General features: G+C 41.7%; 1 protein-coding gene across 3 annotated transcripts; it reads right to left on the minus strand.

Annotated features, from left to right (window-relative positions):
• Positions 1–60: 60 nt before the first annotated feature.
• On the minus strand, positions 61–27,930 carry rab11fip3 (RAB11 family interacting protein 3 (class II)). 3 transcript variants are annotated; one of them, XM_082545304.1, is made up of 14 exons: positions 25,000–27,930; positions 18,929–19,022; positions 16,263–16,339; positions 12,829–13,001; positions 9,225–9,425; positions 7,234–7,371; positions 6,380–6,415; positions 6,144–6,237; positions 5,724–5,968; positions 5,244–5,325; positions 4,384–4,521; positions 4,069–4,224; positions 3,818–3,958; positions 61–3,742 (listed from the first exon to the last, which is right to left on the minus strand). In XM_082545304.1, the coding sequence occupies exons 1-14, from the start codon at positions 26,593–26,595 to the stop codon at positions 3,629–3,631; spliced, it is 3,285 nt and encodes a 1,094-aa protein (XP_082401430.1). In that variant the 5' UTR covers positions 26,596–27,930; the 3' UTR covers positions 61–3,628. The 3 variants fall into 3 exon arrangements, with proteins under 3 accessions (XP_082401430.1, XP_082401432.1, XP_082401431.1); XM_082545306.1 differs by having other exon boundaries at positions 27,003–27,927; XM_082545305.1 differs by lacking the exon at positions 7,234–7,371.

Raw genomic sequence — 27,930 nt, forward strand, 5'->3', positions numbered from 1 at the left:
TGGTTTGTTGATCAGACAAGGCATCGAGTCCGCGAACAAAACGAGCCAATACCACACAGATCATTTTATTCCTTTATTTTCTAATCTTACTTTCACCTTTACCTTTAAATTTTCTCTGTTTACAATGACTGAATTATAGCTCCCCAAGAACAATTAGGATTAGATCATTTTGGGGATCTCAGAAAAAAAAAAAAATACAGCTGTAACCAATACTGTTATAATTTATACATTTATCTTCGAAAATAGTTTTACAGTTTATTTTTTTCCTCTACAATATTCTCTTTTAATCTTCCCATGTCACATAATGGTAAGCCATGCACTACTCCAGTAGTGACGTTTGTGCCTTGAGCAAACTTTCTTTGGACACTGGAAGTGAGCGTGAGATGAAAGAAACAAAAACAAAAGAAATCCACAAAAAAAAAAAGGAGAAAAAAAAAGACAATTCATATTTACAGTTTAGATTTCATCATTATAATTTAACAAACTGACAGTCACGTGGTCAGTGCTTTCCCCAGGGCTCATGATCAGGTTAGTTTAGAGGAGTTTGAGACAGAGGCACAGTGTTTAGACTAGCAGGCCAGTTTCTTCTTCTTTCCTTTCCAAGCCGAAAGCGTGTTTTTATCTTTTACTAGAACAGGAGAAGTGTTAATAAAAGTGAATCTAATGGATAACTTGATCCGTCAATGTTTAAATATGTCTTTGGTCATTTTTAAAAGGCAGGAGTAAAATGAAGAGAGATCTGGTTAAAGTGCAATCACCTTCAGCTCTGCTGAAAGAAAAGATTTTGTCAGCTCTGTGGCTTCACCGACTAATCAAACTGTCGCCAGTCATCAAACCGTCTGTCAGAAAGACAAAACACCAATCGAGTGTCATGTATCCCACTGTGCGCAGGTGTCGTCCTGTTTCTACATTATAGCATAATAATGGTTCAGTATTATAAAGAATCTGTCGTGGAAACCCCCCCCCCCCAAAGAACCCCCAGAACCACAGAAAAAAAAGAAAGAAAAAAAGAAAAAAAAAGGGCAGGAAGCTGAACATAGAGCCTGGATACGAGGTTGTGTGTGTCACATCGAGGTCTCAACCTACAGCTCTGCCGTCCGATGTTTCAGCGTATGATTCTTCAGTGAGAACAAGTCAAACAAGTAAAATATACATTAAGAAATCTGTGTTTCCATGCAGTACCTGACTCCATCTGGGAAGACGACATTAGAAAACTGCAGACTCAGCCGTATCTAAATCACAACACCCAAGAGGTCAGAGCAGCATCAGCACAATGGAAGAGAGCCCAGACCTCAACAGATCACCGCACTGAGCAGGTCACATTCAAGCTTTGTTTTGTGTTTGCTGACTGCCCCAAACATTATATAACTTTGCTTTAAACTCTCAGAATTCGGTAAATTCGCCCATAGATTCATTCACTGTGAATTAATCACCTCCCCTCATGAATTCAAAAATGTACAAATATATTTTCAGCAGAACAGATCACAGATCAGAGTGTAAGTCGAATAAATATCTGCATGTGATTTAAAATGAGAGAAAAGAGAAACCCAAACGATACTGTACACGCTACATGCTAGAGAAGAGTACAGGCAGCCGTCTCTCAGCATAAGACGAAAAGAAACGCTCTTATTTTTTTTTTCTCCTGACTATAAAAATACCTAGAATCTAGAATGAGTGTAGAAAAAACTTTACATGTACAAGTCATTTACATCCAAGGCCATTTTTCATGGAGTGGCAGGTGAAGAAGAGGAGCGGTGAGATAGACTTCAGAGGTGAACGTATGAAAAACAGGAATTCATTTTAGCGTGTGTGTGTGCGGAACGCCATGCTGTTTGGACAAAAATACCCCCCTCCCCCCAGTCTTCATGATACGAGTCCAACAAGATGCCTGGCATGTAAATCCAACTTAAACATCCACTTTCAGGTCAGAGGGGGAAAAAAATGTCCATGTGTTTGAAGATGGCTGCAGAGTACCGATGAGCACAGAATCAGTCCTTGTTCCTTCTTGCCGTCCTCAATTACAGCAATAAGGAGAAACGTTTTAAGCAGAGGAAATGGAGAGCAGCTTTTCTTTATCCTGTCCCTTCAACCCACCCATCAATGTCCACTTCATGGGCCAGCATTATTGCTACCAAGGTCTGCCACTTCTCCTCAATGTTATATGCAGATTAGGTCTGGCTGACAGTCAGCAGAAAGCTCATCTGAGCTCTCAATGACAAACTAATCTGAAGTCATGGCTGCAGGATTTTTTTCCTAAATAAACTCAATTTGATGTAATTATATTAGAGCAATGTAACACCCTCCCCCAATACAGCATGAGTGGGATTCCTTCAGGAACAAATCCCACACTTGACAATCTTCATTTATGATTTCATCCCTTTACAATAAACTTTTTTTTCTATTCCATGAACAAAAACAATATTTAAATCAAAATGTAGTGCAAAAGACAAAGTCTGGATTCTTCTCAGTTGTCATTTGTAAGCGTTTCAGTCACAACGACATTTCCACTGACAACAAATCGCTCGTGAAGGAAAAACAAAAACTGATAAGCTTCCCTGTCGCTTTCACTCAGCAAGAGAACGCAGAGGTCAGGTGGGCTGGACTTCACTGAAGCCAAACTACAGTTTCCACCATCACTCGCCAGCTTCCCTTCAAGTTCAGTTCAAGTGTCTGGAGAGTTAGAGTCAGTATACCCAGCCTATACTTTGTGCAATAAATGGGAGATATCTAAATGTTTGTGCCAGTGAGTGATGGGAAGTGTAGTGTTTCCAGCCCACCTGAAGACCTGCAGGACCCTGTTTCATTGTAAAAATAAATGATATAAAGCACACAGATCACTTGAAGGTTTCAAGAATGTTTTCCACTCCTAGTGTTGCCAAGCTTCTTCCAAAACCAGAGCAAAAAAGGGGAATGTTGAACACATCAAAAACACCCCCCCCCCTTGAGGCATTCCTTGTCTGCGACCCAGCAGAAGTTCCCTGGAAAAGACGGCTGAGCTCTGTTAAAGGAGAGAAGCGCGCGGTGCTACGAAGCACTGCAAACTTTTAAAATGTTAAGGACAGATTCTACTCGGCTCCTGAGCGGCGCTTCATACGGCTTTTGTTTAAAAACACGATTCAGCGCGGCTCAGATGATCTGAGCCATCATGCTGCCACCATCCCAGCAAGCCTTCGCTGACTGAACTGAGGCATGTGTAGCATAACTAATGAAGACTGATCACCTTTTACTTAAGGCCTTTAGGTACAACTGATCAGGTTTTAGCTCTAGCATCGTTTGGAAAAGGGGTTTCTACTTTGTAGGATATTTCCCTCTCACACACATTTACACATTCATTCACTCAAACGGGGAATCTTGGGTCCCTCTAGCCACCAACATGGACGTCATCAGAACCCAAGTGTTATCAGGAAGGCCGACACAGACGCTCACAAAAAGCACAGACTCGATGGGTACTTAACCAAAAATAAACTAGCTTATTTGTCAACGACAGCCATGAACTGTTTGTTAAATCCTCTCTGATGGGGGGAGTTGGGCGTTACTGTTTATTTTCTCCTTCCAGAATATTTTTATATCCTCTATTAGAAATATCTCCAATTTTCTTAATTGCAATCCGTAGAGTCCCTCTGGCTGTTTATTTGACCTCGAGGATGGAGGGGTTGGACTCCATGATGGCCACGATGATTTTGTCAATATAGTCCTGGAGCCTGTAGTTGATCTCCTCCTGCTTGTGAATGGCCTCCATCAGCTGGAAACAGAGAGAAGCAGAAGTGAGGGAAAAGCCGACAGCGAATGCGGTTCACGACTTCTTTCCTCAACCTACCTCTGTGCGAGAGACAGAGTTGATCTCTGCAGCCAGGGAGTCAGAGAAGGATGCAGACATCAAATTCTTTGCTCCTTGGATGCTCAGGTTGATAATCTGGCCGTTTAATTCGTCATTCTGCTCCTTAAGAGTACGGTTGTCCTGCAGAGATTAAGTCAGACACTGAATCCATGCAGCTGCTAAATTATTCCCCTCTCCATCTCAAAACCGCAAAGACAACAAAAACAGCAGAATGAGGATTATTTTGGTACCTGTTTGAGTCGTTTTATTTCCTGCTCCAGCTCGGCTTCACGGGTGCGGGTCTGGTACTCCTGCAGCCCTGCTCCAGGTGAACGTCCTCTCTTTGCCTCAGCCTCCAATTTGTACAGCTGTAGGTGCTCAAGCTGTTTTCGCAGATCTTCAATCAGCTGTGGCACAAACAGATCAAGGATGTGAGGAAAAATCATGTTAATGACAAAAAACGAGATGATGTAAAATTTTAATATGATGGGATCTAGCTGTATTCTGTTTTTTATATTTTTGTGCTACGCATTTCAAACGGAGAAAAGAAACAAAACATGTCTGACCTCCTGCGTGGACTCCTTCTCCTTCTGGTTCTGGTGGCGCTCATGGCTCAGCTTGTCGGCCATCTTCCTGCGAGACTCTGTCTCCTCCATCAGCCTGTCGGCCATGGCTTCAGCCTCATCTTGCAGCTTCCGCTTCTCCTGGAGAAGGAAATAAAATAAAAAATAAAGACGTGGGGAAGTGTTAGCAAGAAGAGACAAAAACAATTATAAAATGATTCCTTGCAAGTGTCACAGAAATGGCTTCTGCATAAAAGAGGTTAATGGTTCGTTCCAGCAGTTAAAATGTTTTTGCTTGTAAATTTCTGTGGAACATATTGTGAAGGTGTGTTCTATCTGGTGTATGAGATGATTTCGTCTTGGCACAAAGAACAATTTTTATGTTGCACCGCTATTATCACGAGGTTTGGGTGTGATGGCTGTGAGGCCTGTGTTTGATAATCACACAAAGGATTTTAGTGAGCCATCTGCAGAAGTCTGGTTTGTGTACTAGCTGTACAAGGTATTTGTTGTAAGTGTAATATTGTGCAAATTTGTAATGTATGGTGTTCTAATTATTTAATTTAGAATGCACAAGACTATAAGGTTATTCGTCTAGGACCTCTGAAGTGACAGGCGGCCACAAGGTAATTTTTGTTAAAGCACATGTGTTACTTTTAAGTGACTGAAATGCCTACAGCCTTTGTGTTTTATGTTTATAGTTTTCACGGCGTTCAATAAATAGAAGCAAAGCGCCCGTCTTGAGGAAGCCGTGCCTGTGTTGTCATTTCGGAGCTACAGTCCCTACAAGTGAATGCAAGGGAGATATTATGATAGGACCACAAAAGAGAAAAGACAAAGCAACGTGACAATGATGTCATCACCTCCTCTAGTCTCTCGATGTTTGCTCGAAGACAAGGAACGCAGGACCTCAGCTCACTGTTCTCCTCGTCCAGCTGCTGAAGCCTGAGGAACAAGCACAGATCTGTCAAAAGTACACACCAAAACCAAAAACTCCACAACAGCTCAGTTGATTAATATTTAACAATCTGACTGCACAAGGGGAAGAGAAAAAAAAATAGCATCAGTGGAAGATTATTGCCATATGGTGGCAGTGCAGAGCCATGAGTCCTCCAATAAAAAAAAAAACAACAACCTCTTCTCACAATGAGCAAGGCTGTTATAAAACACCATTAAATATAAACGACGCAAAAACCCATCTGTTGCAGGCACAAGGGATCAAAGTGCATTTATAATTATAATTACAAGCAGTAAATTAAATACAGTAAAAATCTATATTTTGATATTTCGTGGAGCCACAAAGGTGTAAAAACACCCATTTCCCCCCCTCGCAGTCTCCTCACCTCGCCTGCATGTTTTCGATCTCCAACCCTCTCTCTCTCTCCAGCTTGCTGAGGGCCTCCTTGTGACGCCGGGTTTCCTGCTGCAGTTCCTCGTCAGCTTGGAGCTCCTGCTCCTTAAGCTGCTCCTCAAAGGCATTGGCCCGATGCACCAGCTGAAGGTTCTCCTGGCGCAAGCGTGCGTGCTGCTCCCCTGAAGCCTCGGACTCCTTCTCCAGCTCTGCCACTCGGCGCTCAAGGAGGAGCACCTGGACAGTATACACATTTCACAGTTATTAAAAATTAAAAAAAAACACTTGTTTTGACTTATTAACAATTAAACCGATCGATCTGGCTGCCAATAAATGTTTTCCTCCTTTCTTTCACAACAACTGTAACAGGTGAAAACTGTTGCAGCTCACTCGGCGTAACCACAACTGTCACCTTGTCTGTGATGTCGTTGTCAGCCAGCTCCAGGATGTCCCGCGTCAAGTCGCTCATGGTGTCCAGAGTCATTGAGCTGTTCTGGAGGAGGTGTCTGCATGTAAAGAGCAAAAACATCACTCCATCTTATCCACTCATATTTGATAAACAACTGCTTCCAAAAACAACCATTAATTACAATAATACTAGAAAAGGGAGCTGATATCTACAGAATACAGAGCTAAAGTTTGGCTTACCTCGCCACTTTCTTGCTGGATAGCCGCTTGCCAGCGCTGGATGGGGAGACAGAACAACAGGAAAAATGGTCAGGAAGAGAAAACGATGAAAAGGAAAGAGACACCGCAGCTTGGTATCCCTATCCAACCCCTCATCCCTCTGTCTACTAGCAGATCTACTAGCAAAACAAAACATGTTGATGAATAATAACTAAAGCTACAAGGGATTCACACACCACAGCACTCTGAACACCAACAAACCAGCATGTATCAATCGTACCCAACAGGTGCTGATGTAGGATCAAACAGATTAACACACACCCATGTGAGTATTACAGAAACCTTTAAAATAAAATAGCAATTTCAGCACTTGGCAAAAATGAATTACATACTTGTGAATTTACAGTTTGTAAATAAACCAAGTTTGGGAATTACTGGGTGTCTGTAATATGGATCCGAGTAAGTCGGAATAAAAGCAGGATCCTTCACTTGACTAGCAGAAGGATTCAGTCAAAGTCAAATGAAGCATGAAGTCAATGATGTGAGGAACGAAAAGAAACTCAGACACCACTCAGCTGTGATTATTTCATACTGCTAATGTCTCAAATGAATGAAACGTGAAAATCAGACTATGATGCTTATTTTCAAATGAGCATTCTTTAAGACTCACAAATCATTTGTTAAGATGGCAACGATGGGGAAAAAAAGAAAATCAGCAATGTTATTCTATTAATATATACTACATGCTAACGCTGCTATCTATCATGCCAATGTCATGCAATCATCATGACAACATGCGTGACACTGCATCTAATCGGCACTGCACACACAGTCACACAGCTTATACCCAGAGGAGGTTGTGAATGACGTGTTACCTAGTCATCTCTAGGAAACTGAGGCGAGTGGAGAGGTCCTCGAGACGACTTATTTGTTTGTGACACTGGCTACAGAAAAAGTCCAGCGCCTCCTCCCTGAGGAAGCTCTGAAAGCAGCCAGGGGGAGAAGTGGGTGCACTGGAAAGAGGAAACAAGGAGGAAGAAAAGGAAAGGGAGGATGTGGTGAGTGCTGGACAAGTAAGGGGGTGAATACAGGTGGGAAGGGACACCACTGGGGTATCAGAGAAATCCACAGAAGAGTTTGAAAAGAGTGACAAGTGAAGGCTGCAGTGCTGAGAGGAGACGTGAGACAGACGGCAGTGTGGCTGTGACTCGTGCTCTGGATAGTGTAAGGAAACAAAACATCTCTTAGATAAAGACTGTGCTTATCTTTATTGAGTGATTAGACCCATTTCCATTAATTTGCCTGCCTGAATTTTATTTCCTTGCTGCTCTCTGCACATCACGTCTACCAGCTGCTGTTTATTCAGGGAGAGTCAGACCTGAATTACCTAATAAACTGGCACCCGTTTCGGTTCCTGGAGGCAGAGAGGCTGCGTTACACGACAGACTGAGAGTCACTAGATGGCCATATGCAGCATCATACTGAGCAATTTTATCCTGACAGCGTGTTAAACGATGCCCACAGCGATGTGTGTTTGTGCAGAACAGGACTAACCCGACAGAGTGTGCACATGTACTCAGTACGGTAATATGTAGATAAATGTGGGGGCGTGTGTGTGTGTAGGCAGCAGTGATACATGCGCCAACAATGAGCATGATTTGCTCAAAACACGGTGACGCATTCACACCGAGTGGGTGAAGCTTGTGGGATGCGGTTATTTTCTGTGTATGAGATTCGAGTCTATCCACTAAACAGATTTTTACTCAACTTGTATGGGAAAAGATGCACTTTCTGTTTAAAAATATTACATAAGTATATAAGCTCTAAAGAAATATTAACAAAAATCTAAGAATTATAATACATCTATAGTGATGTAGCCTTCCTCTAATGTTAACAAAGGCTTTACTAAAACAGCAGGAACTGAGTGAGGCTGTACTTGACGTCTTTAATAGTGATAACTGAAATGGTATTATTAGTGCCAATCCAGTTACCCCATCTTATTTCTGCATTGTCAGTAGGCTACAACAACTAGGCAGTTAGCTGTTAAGAGCTTCCTGGCAAGTCAAGTCACTGAAATATCACCCAAGCGGATATTACACATTATCCGGCTTAGAGTCTCTGATGAGAAAAAGAGGAGGGGGGAAGGGAACAAATGAGCGGGAAAAGGCTAAAACAGGAGCTTTATTCAACATAAAGGTGCAGAGCGTGAATACGTTTGTGTCTCGTGCCGTTTCTGTTTTTAAATGGGCACTTTACACAGCTGGAGCCTCTTAAAGACGTCTAAACTCAGTGCAACAAAAACATCCATCTTTGTCTGACCTGCACTAACAGATGCCACCTTTAAGACACACTGACTGAAAACACATTTAGTCCAAGGATACCAAGAAGCATCCAAAAGAGAAATAAATCCACATTTTCAGTTTTGTTACAACAAGCAGAGTTAAACCAGAATGAACTTTGTGTTCAGGCCATCTTATCTTTCCCTTGGCAAGAAAAGAAGGCAGACAGTGGTGGCAAGGATGTCTCCAGATATGTCTTATCAATGCTTGACCTCAGTGTCTTTGTTAAAAGAGAAACATTTTCTCTGAAGAATGTAAAGATACGCATCAGGGCCTGGACAGCACATCTGAGAATGTGACAGTCTCACACCTCTTATCAGGAAGGGCTGATAAAAATAAAGCCATGATTTCACAGCCTAAATTCTCATAGATTCATGTCGTTTAGAAATAACCTTTGTGCAGGTTACACTTATTAATGGCTTCTCAGATCTACAGACTTTGGGTTAAAATTTGAAATAACTTGCACTACAAATAACTTAAATTTCGGGAAGCCTGAGTTGAGTTGTGTAGGGAAGACAAGCTCATACCTGGGGGAGCGCAATGCTGAGCCATTGACTTGCTCAGGCGTCTGTGTGAGATGGGAGTCACCCTCTCCCTCGGGCCCTTCTGTGGTGCTCTCCAGCAGCAACTCTGAAGTGTTACTTTCCCCAAAGTCCTCAAAGTGCTCCTCCTCTCCACCAATGACCGTCACCAGGGAGTGGTTATGGAGCTCTGAGTTCAGGGAAAACCTGAAACACACAGTGGAAGAGTTGCTGAGCGTGCCCACAGGCGTAAACAACAACACTGTTAATGTCAAGTCCGAGTTAAAAAAAGAAAAGAGGAAAAAAAAAAGTGCCAGGTTAAGACAGAAGTAACATCTGTCTGAGCATAAATAGCCACACTTCCATAAACTTAACAAACCTTAATCTCTAAAGCTCAGAATCTTGGATCTAACCAGATCAAAACAAGCACAATTAATCTTTCCCCGAGAAGAGCAACAGTCTGGACAAGTTCGATCGCTCGTCTTCAAAGGTAATCTGTTAATTCACATTAATCCCGAGGCCTGCTTTTGGCTGAAACAACATGTCTTGTACTCTGTTAATGCAAAACCTCAAGGGCAACACCTGAGACATGTGACTGGAGTCTTTGTGGTGTTTAATGTGGGTCAAGCTTACTGAAAAACCTGAGACTTTCACCCACATGACTGCTCTGGCTGTTGTGTGCAGCAAAACATAATTCAGGTGGAGGGCTGGTCTTAAGGACTTTATAGTAAATTTGAGTTACAAAACAAGATTTACTTTCATGTACCAGGAAAGGTTCAGAGAAGAGCTTTCCTGTAGTCCAGCAGGATGTTGGAGGTCTTAAATGTGCACAAACACACTCTTACAGGAAGAGGATGCCTAAATCAGCAGAAATCTCTGCTTTTTCAGCGCATTGTGACATGATTTGTTTTGCTTATTGTCTAATTCAAAGCCAACACTCCTAAGCACTCTTAAGAAGTAATAATTCAGTTTTAGCGAAAAAACACCAAAACAAAAACGCATCGAGCTGAACGGATTAAATTGAACAAAACCAATGTTATTGTTACTCACCCTTTATTCAGGCTCTTGCTACTTGGCCCCATATTGAGGTCCCTCGCACAGAGAGATGGTGACGAGAGAGAACGCATTTTTAAGCGCCCTCCGCTGCCCTGGCGTGAAAGCCTCGGAGCAACTGGAGTTAAAACCCCTGACAACCAGAGTGGAATCCTGAATTTTCACAGTTTACCTCAATCTAAAAACAAAAACCACCACTCTCCAGTGTGGAGAAAACAAATCCTGCGGAGCTGCAAGTTGCCAGCGCTACATGACGGATGCTGCTGCCGCAAAGACTTAAGGCCGTGTACTGGTAAAGGCTGACTGTGAGTGGCTTAATCAGATTTGAAGCTAAGCAATGACCAACAGACAGCCCTGCTGACTGTCCAAGGGCCAAATGTGTGTGGGGGACACAGGGGTAGGACAGAGAAGGGAGGAGGTGGCTAATCCTGTTAGATTCTTAATCCCCACTTCAGTGCATATACTCCTATCCTAAAATCTCTTTTGAATGCAGACTCGAGCTAGGGTTCGCTCAGCTAACCATGCTACATGGCAAAACCTCAGCTGACGTAGCGTCCACTTAGTTTCATTTCATCAGTAATGCTCACAGTAAGCCAAAGATTGTATTTGACAAGGAAGCTGTATTAAAAAAAAACAAAAAAAAAAAAACTTATATAGACAGTGTTGGACAGTAATAACATTTTAAATAGGACCTAATCTCCTTTCACAGGATTGATGATATCACTGGTATTACGGAAGGGTCCTTTTTTTTGGCAATTAATGCATTTCCAGTTTTTAGTAAGCAGGTGAGTAAATATAAACACTTTAAAATGTAACTTTGAGTCAGACTTAGAGGTGTGGGTGATGACTTGAGTAAATGGAGAGGCAGAATCAGATTAGCCTTGCAAAAAAAAAAAAAAAAAAAAAAAAAGGGGGGGGAAACAACACAAAAAAAAGAGCCAACTCAACACTTCCTGGAATTCAAGGTTCACACATGGAATGGGAAGTGCAAACACATCCATGTCAGGCAGTCCACTCCGATCCGTCACCAAGCCGGACAGACAGGTCACACAGTCAGCAGATGAAGCCACATAGCTGTGCACTTCCTCTCTCGTGTTTACCCTAAAAACTGTATCAACAAGAACGCTTGCATGCTGACATGAATCTCATCTGCCACAGCAACCGGCACTGTTATTTATGTGGGCCGTCATTTGAAGTGTCCGACTGTTTGAAACGACAAAAAAAAAAAAAAAAAAAAAAAAAATCTTACAGTCTTTAATTCGATTAAATGAGGACTACTGACGAAAATATTAATGTGAGAATCAGACACCAACCCTCACCTCCCGCTAGTCTGTAGATCTGGAATGCAGACTTTACTAATTTTGTCAACTGTGAGTGGGCTGCACTGGTGCTGAGATAACTGAACGCTTTACAGAGCACAACCTCAAATTTAACAGTAAAACCAATTAAAAGAAAGTCCAGAGCAAAACAATTAAACCCACATTCACCATGAATGGATTTTTAAGAAAAACAAAACAAAACAAAAAAAAAAAAAACTATTTTTGAAAACACACAATGACCAATTTTAGCAAAGAGAACTTTTAAAACAACTCACCTGCTGTTATTAGAAACAGCTTTACTAAATAACCAAAGAAGATGAGTAGATCTCAGCCTCTTTTCAGGTCAGTAAAAAGACTCCTTCACTCCGACCACCGTAGGTAAAGAATAGTAGAAGGGCTTTCTGTGTTCAAGGTTTCTTGTGCTTACACTGTGCAGATTCCAAGTTATCTCTGAATAAGCTTTCCGGTTCAGTCATACTAAAAACACTAACAGTGAATGTTCTCACTGATTATGAACCTTCGCCCCAAATACTCTATAGCATGTATGATTTCACTAAGAAAAATAAAAGTAAGAAAGAAAAAAGCTAAAGAACATTACTGATGTTCTGCTGGCGAAGTTTTGAGGCAATACTGAAGCTTAGAACAACAATTTGGCCAAAACAACAAAAGTCTTTATTACACAGAGTTACTAACTAACCTTTTGTCTCCTGTATGGATGAAACCATTTTTGAAATTTACCAGCACATAATTTAAGTGATAGCAGGTAAATCAACCACTGACATCTATACTTAGATCTGAAATACAGGTGTCTCCATTAAGGACAACACAGTAACGCATGGATGACCTCAGGGGAACTGAAGGCATTAAGTTAGTCTATTGCCTCTCTTTAATCTGCCTGTCTGCTGACCCACATAGAACCCAAGTGATCCAGTGTCACACACGAAAGACCCATAAACCACATGATCTGTGTAAAAGGGCAGTGCAGGGCAGCTCCAGGGCTAACCCTCAGCTAGAGATTTAACACACATTTTTGGGGGAGATTTCTGTACCTAGGAGCCATTACAAACATGATTTCTGCATCTCATGACAAGTGGAATAAAGGGATGATGTATGACTCAAGACACTGAAGTTTACAATCCAATTTTCTCAGCCTTGAACAAACACACAAGTTCTTTTTTTTTTTTTCCCAGGAAATAAAGGCATAGCAGCCAACACTGACATGAAATTTATATACCAACCTGTTGCTGCCATCTTCAGGGTCGTGTAGCGTGGCCTCGATGCCGCTGTCCGTCTCCACATCCTCGTGCATCTCAGGAGGTACAAGGGCCCCCGTGTCCTCATCAGTGAAGGTCTCGCACTCACTGTAAGTGCTCTCGGAGCCCAGGTATGCACTGTCTGTCACCTCATTTTGCTGCAGTCACAAAAACAGAATAAGGTTGCATTACAGGAAAGCACTCAGGCGGTAAACTTCCACATCCATCACAATTTTAATAATTTACTGGAGTACTAGCTGGGCATATTTATGGGTGGAATTTAATATGCGCAAATATTATTTTAGTTGGCCGAATGTAAGTATTAACATCGAGCAAACACTGCCCCAATACAAAGTACTCACAGTGCTCTACACATTTCTTATGATTATGAATTTGAATGAGACTAACCACCATGGTGCTTTGGTTGTTTTGGGGAAGATAAATAAGATTGTCAGTTGTTGTTTATTTGACACACACACAAACTACAGCTGTCAACAAGGCAGTCATTTCAAAGATGAGCTAATCTTGAATATTCCTGTCTAGCCAGCAGGTACTGATGCCAATTAAAGCAGCGAGCAAATAAATCTCAGCACAAACAGACTTCAGAGACTGCTTCTGATGGCAGTTCCAAGCAAAACCTGCTGCATCAACACCTCTAAGCAACATGTTCAAACAAAATGCTTTGCAAACAACAAATACCAACTGCTTAAAACTGATACACGCCAGAAAATAGACATCTGAAGTCATCAGCAACCAGAGACTCATCAGGTGTCAGAGCTGTGAAGCGATAATAAGGCAAAGGTGAGTCATGTTGGAAAATTTAACATACCAGTCTACATGGAGTATCAGAAGATGAGGGACCCTGAGGGGTATCCACCATGCCAAAAACCATTTTTCCTGCCCAGGCTCACTCACGGAAAAGCTGGCCTGCCATAAGAGCCCACTTATAACTCCTACTATTCCTTCCTCACCTTCACTCTCAGAGAGAGTGCAGAGAGCGTCAGGGAAGGGAAAAAAATAATAATACTGTTGCACACTGGGTGGTCAGAGGGGTGGAGACAGTGATAAAGTCCAAAGAGCAACAGAAGTCAGCTGTAATGCTCAATCAGCTGCTAACAGCTCTGAGTGAAAATGCCACACAATCAGCTAACAGTTAAGATTAACAATTTAATCATTCCCGGCTCGCCCCTCAGAACTTCACTTTAACGTTTAAATGATCACGCCACGTTCTGCATGTCTAAGACTGTACAGCGAACGAGGTCTCCACGTTACAACCACCTAAATTAAACAGTCTGTGTGCAAACACTGAGGGGGCAGTGTTTAACAAAGTTTCAGCTCAACAACACCTGTCATTGTCCCTGTAAAGCAATTAAAGCTGAGGTGGAAATGTGAACATCAGCAAGGGCAGAAGTTATTTAATAAAGGAAAAATGTGGTGGACTGGGTGTTGCATTTCTCTCTCATGCCAGGCTCGAGCTGAACAGCCTCACCTTGCTTGTTTTGAAAGCAAACAGGGACAGAACAGCACGGCCATTGACAGAGAGCGAGAGCAAGGGGAACTTTTTCCTGCCAGAAACTCGAGGAAAAAAAAGAAGGCCACGGACACAGGTGTGGCGTCGCCTTCAAACATTCACAGAATAAACCCCCGGACTCTGCTTATGGGTTCCAAAAACTTGCAGCCAAAGCGGCTGGGATATTTTAAGTAGAAAAAATATTATAGATAATTGCATCAAGGATAAAAACAAGGAACCAAAGTCTAAAGAGAATAAAACAAAAACAGTTAACACTGCGTGGACTGCTACAGCTAGGGTATATTCACCTCGGTGATGATAATTTACAGTTACTTTCAAATAGCCGCATCTATTGGTAGTAATTAGTAGTAATTAGGTAGTAAGTAATTCAAATGGCTATTTTTTGGAAAATAGTAAAAAGAAATCACCCATAAACATCCAAGGAATCAACAGATATGACAAGACAAAAACACTGAGAAATAATACAATTCATAACAGGCTTTGTCCCTGTTAAAAAAGTACTTTGAAGCTTGATAAGACTTCTGTTGGAAATCTATGTCATAACTAATGTAGCAACCAGAAACTCCTCTTATCCTTACACTGCAACCTTTTACTCAAGTTGTTCTGGTATACGTCGACCCGACGTGTAGTTGCATTTCTCAGGATGTGCACATCAGGTTTAGAGAAGGTTGTGGTGTGGGATTAAAATGCGGTTCTGGTTATGGCTTAAGTCACAGTGTAGACCTGATGCAGAAGTATGATTCCCATGCAAGTATGTCATCTACCCAGTTTATGTGCACTCATTTCCTTAAAGAATATAACAAGTTGCTTTCTTAACTACAACTAAAAGCTTTCCAACAAGTGTGAATCCATCTAGACTCACAGATGGCCAGACAATAAAACACTGCTCCCACCAGCAGTATCTCTTATCTTTTTCCCCCCTCTCTTTGCAAACATGTAGAGCCCTCTCGCTTCCTTCCCTTTGACTGGCTGGCATGTCTTGTCATCTATAGAGAAGTCTCACATCTACGAAAAGCAAGACCTCATCTGAAAATAAACCTTAAGCAACTCAGGTGAAAACCAAGCTTTCACATGTAAAGCCCTTACTGTGCAGAGCAACTTGTCAACCTAGTGGATTCATTTAATGCATTTAAATTTAGTTTGCAACAAGGCCATGACTGTAATTTTAAGCCTCAGCTGTCAATCAAGTGAAGCTCTATAACAGTTATTGTGCTCAAATTAGATTAGCCAAAATAAAAAGTACACAAAGATCAATTCTGTTTTTATTATTTATTTATTTTTATATCCTAGTATTTGTGAAGAATGCTTAAATATTTATTCAATCAGTCTCTCACATACGTGACTGCACTTCTACACAACATCAAGAGAGGGCGCCGATACCATGCATTGTAAAGCCACTAAAACAACAGTCGTCCTCCAGCACAGCTCGAGGCACACATAATAGCAGAAACCTTTCAATTCTGCAGAGGCCAGCAAAAATGATTGTTAAATATACAAGTTTCATACACCAGAGAAGACAGGAATTCTAGATATGCTGCCCACAACAGTAAAGAAAAAAAAAGAAGAAAAAAAAGTCCAGAGACATGAAAACAAGCTCACATTCCAGCTAATTCAATATTTGTCAAAGAATACTCAAAAGCCTCGCCTGCCAGATGCTATTTAGTGTCAGCCAAACCAGGGTGTTCAACCCGTGGAGCATTCATAGAGCAGTAATGATAGCTCTGCAAGCCACTCGGTGAATTACAGTGGGAAGAGTGAGAGTACACAGGGAGTTCAGCCTGCAAGCTTCACACTGTGCTGCTGCATGCACCACCAGGAACTGACAGCACAACAGCTGGACCGCATGCACAACTTGAGAGCGACTAAGCCTCCCTGTATGGCTCCTCACCTCATCGTACTCCTCTTGACAGCCGACAGCTCCATCCCCTGGACTGTAGTTTACACTGTATAGCTGTGGCTCCGGGCCTGCAGATGTGACAGGAGGAAGACAGGTTTAATGTGTACAGAACAAACAAAGCCAAACAGAAAAGAAGGCTCAACAAACACGAGACTGGTCTGCACAGTACAATGTCCATGAGAAAGCAGAGAGCCAGGATGCAGGATTATGTCTCTGCAGGTGAATGAAACAACTGAAGGAAAATACAATTAAAGAAAAAAAAAGAAAAAAAAGACACCTGCAAGTGTGCAGGTAAATTATCACCAATGGATTCAGGTGTTTATGTAAATGTTGTGCACAATTTGGGATTAAAATTGAAGAGCCTGTCAGCTTTTGTTTCCCCTTACATGCACAGCACAATAACAAAACTGCATTTATTTAATCTATTCGTGCCTTACTTTGGTTCTATTAAAATGTCAGTCTTCGGTTTACATTAACATTTCTCTATTTTTTTTGTTTTATAAATAAACCATGAAACCTGCTTCTCCCTACAGTGGTAAAAAGAACAAACCTCCATTTAATTAAATTATTAGCCTCAATTTGCAAATGAGTAAAGGTGTCACCGTTAACAAAGATTCATTTTAAATGTTGACTTTTAGAGGGGGGAGAAAAACAGACTTAAGCATTTTAATCAGCACATTTCAGAGTCTACACCTGAGCTGCCCTACTTGTATATTTACAGTCAGCAATCTAAGAGTGATTTGACAGCAAACATTATGTAACTTTTACAGACGTTTGAGGGGCTACAGAATGTCAAGCGACTGGTACAATAAAACTGTAAAAAGGGCAACAAGCAACCATATCCACTTTATATTTGTCAATAAAACCCTCCACTGAAAGCACCAACAGTGCAACCTGAGACGGACCAACGACAGTCCCATCAGCCATTGCGGCTCCGTATCTAGTAAACAGAGGAATGAATAGCGCCCTGCTGGGAGAACAGAACACAAACAGTGTCCTGGCAGTAGACCCAAGGGTTTTTATGCAACCCTTTGCTCTTGGAGACTCAGACATTGTGGGCTATTGAAGCGAAAGGAGTGCACAAAGAATGGGCCTGAGAAGCAGGCTGCCCACCTGTAGTCTCTTGGCATCATGTAAAAATTTCAGAGCACAAATATTTCTAGGCAATGTTTTGTTGTTCCAGACATGCCACAGCCACTATGGGATACAAGGCATTTCCATAGCCTGCAGACTTCCCTTTATTAAAAAGGTACAATTTTCCGTGAGGAGTGATCCAAAAATGGAAACAAAAGAAGAAAGTTGAGTGAAGCTTATGATGAACGTATACACCAGGCTGGGACCCGAGGGAGCAGATTTTGGCCTCCGTTTACAACAAGAGGAGGTCACTGCTGGGGTAATGAATACGACATGGATGCAGTGGCTCTAAATAGGAATAGTTTAGCTGAAAAGTGACAAGCACACTGTGATTTTGTTAGCAGTGTGTGAGCAACTTGGGAAGTTAGATCTTCACACACCAATGAGAAACTTTCTCCTAGGAGGAAAAAACTGATTCATTAACCACAGAGCTAGACGCACCTAAAGTAATGGAGAGGCAGTAAGGGAAACACAGGACAATACTAGTGGCCAGTTTCAACAATATCATCCTTGTTCCTTGAATACGGTATGTGCACTAATCAAACAAAAACACCAAAACAAACCAGAACGACTCTGCTCAAATGACAGGAGCACAAAAACTGCCTATTAAACCAGTTACTTGAGACTGCTTGAGCAGTGAAATAAGAGCATCTAGTAAGAAAATGTACACAAAAGCAGAGTTTACATTGAGATATTTATCCTTGGATGCAAATATAGGCAGTATCTGTCCTTTCTTTGTGTTTTCATCACTGTACTCTGCATCAACAGTAGTGACTAGTGGGAGAAAAATATAGTGGGGAAAACTGAGAGGACAGGGCAGAGAGAGAAGACTGTAAATAATTAAGATGAACAGGACGCTCTGCCCAAACCTCATCTCTCCCTCTGCCAATCCCGCTCTGAAACCTCACCAGTCAGCCCATGTGTCTGTGCATCTAACACTTTCCAGTGCATGACTTATTAATGGTTTGAGAAACTGGATATATGCAACCTAGAAAGCCTTGGGAATGAGTTCTTCAAATCAATAGTCCGGGCAGATTGAGGCATCAGTTTCACTGCTGCAATGACATCACCACACACCCACCACTCTCTCTTTGAACTAATGTCCACTTTTGAGCAAATGTGAACGTTAATTCAATATTTGGATAAGATTTGATTTTGATGTTATAACAAACCCACAAAAAGGATTAGGAGTTGTGTCTGATCTGAATGAGAAACTCAGGATGCAACATGCCATCTCTAATGATGTGTGCTCAGGTATGAAGCAGGGTTTTTTTTAAATGCTTGAATAATTCATAGATTATTGTTAAGTGGCTTCACACATACACACAAAATAAAGGTCAGACTGGACTGAAATGGACAAGTCTGGCTCTTTGGAAACAAAATGTAAAGAAATTGGGGCAAGGGGTAGCTCAAGAGATTTTTTGTACAAGTGTCTGAAACAAGCAGACGTAGTGGGTCCACAAAAAGAGGGTACTAAGGAACAAGTTTACAAGGAAAACAAAAGGAGATGCGCGATGACTCACCTCCATTGCTAATGGCAGAGATTCCACGGTGGAAATCTTCAAAGCTGATGACACCGAGCCCACTTGGATCCAAAAACTTTGTCAGATCCTTCACCTAAAGAGGGACACAAACAAGAAAGATTTCACTACACTGACATCATAAAAGCTCCCTGTCATAAACCTACCATATGTTCAGCATGGATGCTTCAGGGAGATGTAATGACTGACATAAGGGGAAGTTTTCCACAAAGAACGACAAACTACTTAGCTGCAATGTTTGCATACTGACTTCAGGGGGGGGGGGGGGGGGGGGCACACTGCATTCAAAATTGCATTGGGCTTCATAAAACTGTTAAGAAGTCATACTCAGGATCATTCAACTCATTTGACAGTTTAACTGCACAATTACACAAGCTCCATTTTTGATTACAGGAGCAGAAAGTCACCAATAAAACACTTTAGAGCTTGAGAAGAAAAATCAACTTTTGCAGATGTAAAGAGTTTCACTTTATTGAATTCTGGACAAGTTTATAAGGATGTTAGCTTTATAGCTTTTTTTTTTTAATAAATCTTTTTAATTTACCAAGAGGGCTTGTTTGGATAGGTTATCTGGCTTCCAGAGATTTAACTTGGGAACTAGCTATCAGCAAAAGTACCTCACCCTCTGAGCATAAAATGTCACACATGGGGGAAAAAAAGACTAACACATGATTGCAGCATACTTTCAAGCATGTAACAGAATTAGAGCAGCTGGGTGGGAGCACCAGCGACGTGAGGTTTCTGTGGTTTGGGATCACTTCTTCTCTGAGAACGTCAGCACAGTGTGAACATGTTAAAGGGATTGCTGTTCTGTGCGTGGCGTCTCTGGAACACTTTTTATATCAGTTACACATAAAAATAACTTGATCTTCTTAGCAATACTGAGCTCCTACTCAAGAGGCTGAGAAGGTTGAAACTACTCAAACTGACTCTGTCAAGCCTGTGGCTTATGATCTGGGTTTGATTAATTAAATCCAGCTGTACTGGGTGAGAGAAGGGGAGTGAGTGGTATCGCTAAATAAGAGTTCATGCAGCAATGTTGAGTTCAAGCATCCAGCTCATCCAGCAAGCTTGTCTGCAATGGTGAACCCTTTTTCTTACAGCAGATTTGATATGCTCACCATTTTCTAGGTTTAAAAAGAGAACAGATGAAGACAGTTTTTTGTATTGAACCCTAGCAACTAGGAATCATTAGGTTTCCCCCCCTTACATTTTTTTTTTTTTTTTTTTAAATAAAGTTTTGGGGTTTTTTTTGTTTTGTTTAATCATCCGTGCCTCTTTGGTTCTCATGCACTAAAAAGTTATTGGACAATAACAACAAAAAAAACAGAAGGATAGATTACCAACTAAATGCTCTGTTCAAACAAGACAAACATGCAAAGGGTACTACAGCTCGCTTCTAAAATAAACAAAAACTACATCCAGCAAAAAATACTGGGTATAGCTAGCATAACACATGTGTGCTACAACTATGCAGTCACATGAAAGCAGGGCCAATCCTCACTAAATACAGCAAAGTATTTTTTGTCAGAAATGTTGATCAATAGTAGGACCCCAAGGGCCGAAGCATAAGTGCGAAAAACTGCCGTTCCTTAAATGACCAAAAGTCAATCCACACAGACTCTCTTCACTGCACCCTGCACAGTTAATGAATACAGCTTGCTAACCACGACTGCTAGAGATAGCTTAGCAACCTTTCATCCATATATAGTAACGTCTATGCGCTACAACAGCTAAAATGCTAACATTGACACTTCAAAATGTAGAATCCAAAACCTCAGGCACAGTGGCTTTGTGCATTTAAAAAAAACAAAACAACATGGACAAAGTACCTACAATGCATGAGATTAACTTTCCCATCTCTACAGCATAAATAACCAGCCTGCTGCTTTTAGGTTCCATAGGTTATTACTCCTTTCATAAGGGTGAACTTGTTTAATAACTTCATCCATTTACATTGTATCCATTTACACATTTTACAGTAGTGACTGCTTTAACTGACAGAAAGGCTGTAGGTTGTAATGCCCGCTGGTTGTTCTAACAGACCATGCAAAAATACTCCTTTGATGGTAGAAATTCTAGCATTTTATTTGCATGCTATCGGGCTTAAATTAGAAGTTATCTGAATCACCTGATAAATTGACACTCTACACACTCTCGAACACTTCTAACTAAACAAAACCAAGACGGTGACAGGTGTAGTGTAAAAACTGGGGCTTCAAAACACAACCACAAAACAGCAAGTGATTTCATGTATGCAAGTCCACGGAAGAAGAAAAACAAAGTGTGCTTTAGGTCAGCGTAAGGTGTTTTACTGAAGCTTTTTCCACATCCCAACATCACAGAACATCACAGCTCAGAGGAAACGCTTTTATTCCACGCAGCTCTTCACAAACACCTCTTTCTGGGCAAGGCGAGAAAACTGAGGTGTGAGCGGGGAGTTAACGAGCATCAGTGGTTTCAGTGACGTTTTTGTGCACGTCTGATATAAAAAGCAAAGAACAGCTTTTGGGTATCGTTTCTGTGGCATTAGAAGAAAAAAAAATGCACCACTGAGCCGAGTAGGATACGCTACTGTAAAAACCTCCAGTGCCAAAGCTCCCAGATCAGTTTTAAGCTACTATCCTGTGGAAAGTGTCCATGGCCTACATTTCAGCTGTACAGCAGTGCCAGGCCCCTCAGGTCTTGTTAGTGGAGCCTGCTGGCTATTCCTAGGTCTAACCTAAAAACTGAAAGGTGAATGTGATTTCATTTTTGCATCAACCTATTAACCGGGCAAAGAAATCAGATTATCCTCTTTTAAGACTCACATAACTTTTATCATTGTCCTTGTTTTGACTGTTGCTGTTCTCTATATGACCCGTTTTTCTATTTTAAGCCTGATACAATAACATATTAAACAATAACATAGTTTATTTACATGGAACAAGTATTTCATACAACTTGATAAATCTATTTAATACAAAATCTCTGAAAAGTAATTTCTTTAAACACTTATTTTCCAGAAAGATTTTATATTAAATAGATTTAAGCACTTTTCATGTTTATTTGTGTCTGTGTTAATCCTTTCTTCCATTTCTAAAAGGTAACTTACATTTTTAGCTTTTACAGTGTCTTTTTTTAGACAGATGTACAGCCCTGAGACCTAGAGGAAAGACTGAGATAAAAAGTCAGATGCAGCTCAACGGTTCCACTGCTCAGCGGAGCAAAGCACTGTGGTTTTTCGCTTTCCTCCATTTGTGTCTAATCAGTGCCGGGGCACGCCTGACCGCCTCCACACAGACCACTTTTGTGCATAACCCCGATGAGAAGAATACCCTTTGGTGAGAGTGTTTCCTAAAGGGCATTTCGCAATAGTCAGTTGCCAAACGAAACTTTGATAGCCATAATCATAAGTTTGGCAGGTTCGGATGAAAATAAATAAGTAGTCTTTGTAAATAAAACACAGATGAAAACAAAAGGGAACTAAAGAGGGGATGTTTCAGGGCTTGGGGCATTCCACTGAGGATTAGAGGGGTGGTGCATAACAGCAGTGGGTGATGGGAGGGAGGCTGACCAAAGTAGGTTTGGTGATGTCGACTCAGAAGAGAGTCCCAAACTCAATGAAGTTCAGTGTGGCTTTTGTGCAGAATCAGGGTCAAAACCAGAGAGTGAGTGGGAGTTAGAAAGTCTTTTCAATAGCGCCATACTAAGACCTGCCAGACAGGACATTTATTTTTAATTTTTTTAAATAGTCAAAAAGGTTTCATAGAGTGGATTCACTACTGCAGAGAGACATTTGGTGCTCAGTGTTTCCCTGCCATGTTATTCGCAATACACTACATTTGTGTGCGGTTATAGTCGGTATCACATCCTGGAATAATTCTAGAGGAAACATTTGCATGCTTAGCATACGAACGCCATCTGAACATTCATGCAAATGTCTTATGAATACCTTCCTGGTGTTTATCAGGTGTTGGGGGTATTTGCAAAGAGAAACCCAAGTTACAGTCCTAGCTGCCAGCTAAACTATGACATAACAAACATGACACGATGAGCTTATCATAAATTCTCAATGGGCATTTTTTTATGGATCTGTATTACTTTTTGCCTTGTGGTTTTTGAACCAACATATTTAAACACTTGTGTTACCACCAAGGCCCAGGTCATAATTTCCCCATTTGGACTCGGTCAGGCATAGAGCTTATTCAAACTGCTTTTATCTCCAGATAGCTGAAATACAATGACATATCAGGGAAAGGCTTAGTCAAATATCAAAAGCACATTTATATGTGGTTCGCACTGATATGGGAGGAGAAAAACACTTTCAACACTCAGCAAAGAAACAATTATAAAGTGAATATGTTTGCCCTGTTGAAGCAGAGCTGACTTTTCTACAGATCCTTGTGTGAGCTACTGAATGATGAACTCACCTAAAGGTAACATGCTTAAAACATTCCACAAATTCTATAGATAAGTCTGTCTGCTGACTGCTCGACAACTGCAAATGAAAAAAATAAGGTTAGAAATAACAAGCGCGCCTAAACGTTTGTCTCCTTGGTCTCAGGAAAGGACAGAAATCTGAGAGGAGCCTCCTCTGAGGGCACATTTAGCTCATGGAGCTCTTGCAAACCAGATATTGGATAGCTAACACAATGAAAAACAAACAAACAAACAAACAAACAAACAAGTAAGCCACCTGCACAATCTGGATAGCACCTTTTGGCAGGAAATAACAGTCAAACAGACCACACCTCTGGGAAAAAAAAATAACTCTCAGTGTCATAGATGTGTCAACTTTAGCACTCTCTCAATCAGCAGGTGCAACTTATTTTAATTACACCAAACATGAGACGTTGTGCTCCTGTGTCACTCGAAACAAGGTCATCGGCAGCTGGTGAACTGCACGCAAAGCACGAAGTCCCTCCGACTCAGGAAAATACATTTAATTCTTAATCCTTCACAATTCCCTGCCTGGAGAGCTGCAGATGCCTATGGCTAGACACGGGACAGAGCAGCAGCAATAGAGGTGCTTTGAACTGAGAAAGAAGAGATTAAAAAGCATTAGTGAGCACGCATTACGTTTTGTGTGTGTGTGTGTGAACCAAAGGTTCACAGTGTTAAAAACAAGCTGGTTAAAGTAGCGGAAATTAACTTATTGCCCAAATTTTTTGACCTACATCTTTTGAGCTGGCTAGTTTCATGCTGATATATACATATCAAAAACTGCTAAAGAAGATCATGTTAAAATTCTAATATTAATGTATACTCACTTAGGTACCCCTGACAGACAGGCCTATTTTTGTGGAAATAAAACTGAATACCTGATGTAAAGGGGAAGATAACATCAAACCAGTGAGGCTAATGGGTACAGAGACACACAGCAGCTATACCACAAGGGGTAATCCCCTAGCCACAGAGTGTACAAATGAAGAAGTGAGCATTCTGTCATTTGATATATGGAGTTTCAGGCCTGACATAACTCATTACAGACAGCATGTTTAACAGATTTATCAGAGAGAAAAACAAGTCCTGGCCTTTCAACACTCACTGAAGATAGATGACAAACTAATCCAGGCATGGTTTTCATAATAAGTTGCACTTTCAGTATTGTCTGTTACACTAAGCATTGGAAACTGCAGAGAAACATACCAGCACCTCAGCAGGGGTTAAGTTACCACTCCATTACGTGACACTGTAACATCACCTGAGCCAGCTTTCATGTCTGTATGAAGGTTTTAAACATTCACCCAAAAACCTACCAGATAAATGACCACATTTTGACAGTTGACTTGTTTTATCTGAAATAAATCTGGATCATACACATTCTAAAACACAGACATGAGACGTAGATGGATTTTAGTTTATTTAATTACCAGTGTTTTACAGGAAGCACTCCAAGTTCCTGCTAAAAATCAATACTAAAGATTTTACACATATGGAGCAGTTTGTGTTACACTGAATCTTACCCAACATACGGTACAAAGAAGCTGCCTGCTCAAAAATGGCAAGACTAAAAAAAAAAAATTAAAAAAAAAAACCTAAAAAAAAACCCAAAAAACCAAGCTTCTCACCTGATCGGCCCCATAGGCAGTGGCGAACTCCATGAACTCCTCAATGCGGACGAAGCCATCACCATCTTGGTCTAAAGCATCGAACACAGCTTTCAGAGGGGAGACTTCTTCCTCCCCTGCACTCACAGCTGAGACCATCGGCAGTGAGTCATCTACCACCATGTTGGAGAGGGAGACTGTCTCCACGGCCTGCTCACTAGTCCACTCAGGCTCAGAAGAAGTTGTATTTAAATCCTGAACTGAAAAATCAAAAGAGGCCACTTCATCACAGCCTGAACCCTGGAGCTGTGTAGTGTCGGCCGGCCTCTCCTCAGCTGCTGGACTGTTTTCATTCCGCACTCCCTCCTGGGGTTTCAAGTCCCAAGATTCGTCATCGTGGACCTCTTCAACAGTCAAGCACGGATCCAAAGCCATTGCCTCATTTCCCTGATTTTTGACTTCAGAACAGATGTTGTCTTCCATCAAATCCTTAGGCGTGTTTTCCACAGAGGAACTCTGACTGCTGAGATCACCCTGGATGAGGGCATCTTCAACCAGAGGCAGTGTCAGTGATGAAGGTTCGTTTAATAAACCCAGAGCAAGCAGGTCGTTCTCACCTTGTTGCTCCAAAGTAAGATTCCTAATAACAGCAGCTTCTTCATGTACCACTTCTGACTCCTCTGATGATACATCTAATGGAGTTCCTGTGTAGATAACAGAGGCAGCACTGGCAGGCCACAGGCTTAGGCTGCTGTCAAAATCTGGAACGTCTAAATCCAACAAAGGCACAGATCCTTCAAAACACTCCAGCGGTGTGCTGTGTGTGTTATGAAGGAGGCAGTTCTCAGGTAAACCTTGTAGGGTAGCGCTACTGGTTACAGGTAGATCGGTCACTTGATCAGGGAATAAACCTTTGTCTCCAATTTCAGGTGACAAAGTCTCCCTGCTCTGTAAGGGAGGGAGGTCGACCTGCTCCTTACATGGCACCTTTACCAGCTCCTCACTGACACCCTGTGGGTTTAACTCGCCTGAAGACTCTGAGTTGGGAGCAGGATGTTCATTGGAGAGATCTACTAGCAAAAATGGATCCCCTGTATCGGTCTTCACTGGAGATGATGGCACGCTGAGGGTTATTAGCGCAACCCGACTACTGAGGACTTCTAAGTCCTCCAGAGGGGAATCCCGTTTAAGAGTCAGCTCCTTTTGAGCAGAGTTTTTTCCAATCACATCAGCGAAGTTGGGAGAAAATAGCCAGGACAATGTGCAGTCACTAATTTCATCAAGTCCCTCTGTTTTTTCTGTGCAAGACAAATCCTTAATGTGAGTACTGTGGAGAAAAGTTTGGGAGATAGTGGTGTGATCTCCCTCAAACTGCAAATCTCCAAAAGAAAGATTTGAGACATTCAGGTGGTTGTCCACTAAATCCTTTTCCTTCTGAGTCTGTTGGGATATGTTGTTCTGGTCGCCATTCCTGAAGTCCAAACCCGTCTGTTCACTCTTGTTTTGACAGGGCACACCTGCATTGTCTGAATCCAGTGTCTCAAATCCAAGAGGAAATGGCTGCTCTGGCTCCCACTGCGTGTGCCCCAAAGGGCCAGACACAACTGTCGGCTCCATTTATGCTGGCTGTTCACCTTTGGAAACCTATGAAAGCTGCTGATTTGTATCTATTTATTTTTATCTCACTACTGTCAAGATCCAATCCTTCAATTTTAATGCCATGCTTCTATATGGCACAGCACATCTCTAGTGAAATTGTGAGTCAAGTGTGGAGAGCCCCCACAAGCGCTCTCCACCGCTATCATTTAAAAGATGCTATCAGATATTGTGATTTTACGAAGTACAAACTACAATAGTTTTAAGAAGATATGCAGGTTTAGAAAAAACGCCTAAGACTCTATTTCTGACTTTTAATTCAGTGGTTGCCCCCCACATCTCGAGAACAGCATTACCTAAATCTAGAAATCATACTGATTTCCTGGCCATACTGAATATGGTGCTGATGGAAATGCGTCTGGACTCACTATATCCCTTTCTGCCATGACAGGTCCGCTCCTGGTAGTTGTCAGATGTTCCAGCTTCAGCATGCTTCACTTGCGGCCTGAAAGTTGCTCAATAACGTCTCGAAACTGAACCGACAAGCACACGACTTTACAGCATCTCTGACAGCGAGGTGATATGAAACACTAGAGTTACGAATTAACGCGTTAGGTCAAGAGTGTTTGTCAACATTAGCCTTATTAGCCGATTATCTAATCTTATCAATCGCCTCGGAGGGAAGCGACGTAAGCAGCGTTACTCGAAGCTGAATTAACACCAAGCTGTAAAACGTTAACGCCAAATCTGTTGTTGCAAAGCGGCTTCCCACATGTGTCACCGACCGTCTTTCCTTCGAATGAATTTAAGCCAGCAACTACCGTTAACTCCTCCTTCGAGCATCCCACTTCTCCCGTGCCATTGGTCGGGGAAGCTGCTAACAGGCTTGCTAACGAAATTAGCCTATTAGCTGGCTAACACACCAAAAAAACCCTCAAGCTTAACTTTCGTCCTCTCTTGATAAAACAATACCAAAATGCTAGCTTCGGGGTTCAAAGGGTAATTACGTGAAGTATCGTCCTCTTCGCAGTAAAATATCACTGCCTAATTTTGATGCCGTTTTCCAGCGGCGGTCCACCTGTGTCCCTCAGAAGCCAGGCCAGACGAGTGACGAGACGAAACCGTTTTCTTTCCCTCATCAAATCCCTCCGCTGTCCTCAAAAGCACACCTGCGCTAGCGTCCCCCGCTGATGACCACAGTGAAACCAACAGGGTGTCAAATGAGGCCAAGAAACTCCATCGTTTTGGCAGTCAGACCATCGATGTTGATTACAGACGCCGAAAGCTCTCGCATCAGCATCAGCAGTGTCCCATCCTCCTCCTCCAGCCGCATACACACCACTGACGTTTCACGCA

This window comes from Aulonocara stuartgranti (genome assembly GCF_965226115.1).
Source record: "Aulonocara stuartgranti genome assembly, chromosome: 8".
In the NCBI taxonomy this organism is placed as follows: Eukaryota; Metazoa; Chordata; class Actinopteri; order Cichliformes; family Cichlidae; genus Aulonocara; species Aulonocara stuartgranti.

Bases quoted from the DNA above. Each gene is read 5' to 3' on its own strand.
- rab11fip3 (XM_082545304.1), bottom strand. From the start codon at position 26,595: ATGGAGCCGACAGTTGTGTCTGGCCCTTTGGGGCACACGCAGTGGGAG. The intron at 13,002-16,262 runs GTGAGGAGCCAT...TTGTGACTGCAG, and splicing joins GTCAAGAGGAGTACGATGAG to CAAAATGAGGTGACAGACAG. The intron at 9,426-12,828 runs GTTGGTATATAA...TGTGTGTTTCAG, and splicing joins CCTGAAGATGGCAGCAACAG to GTTTTCCCTGAACTCAGAGC.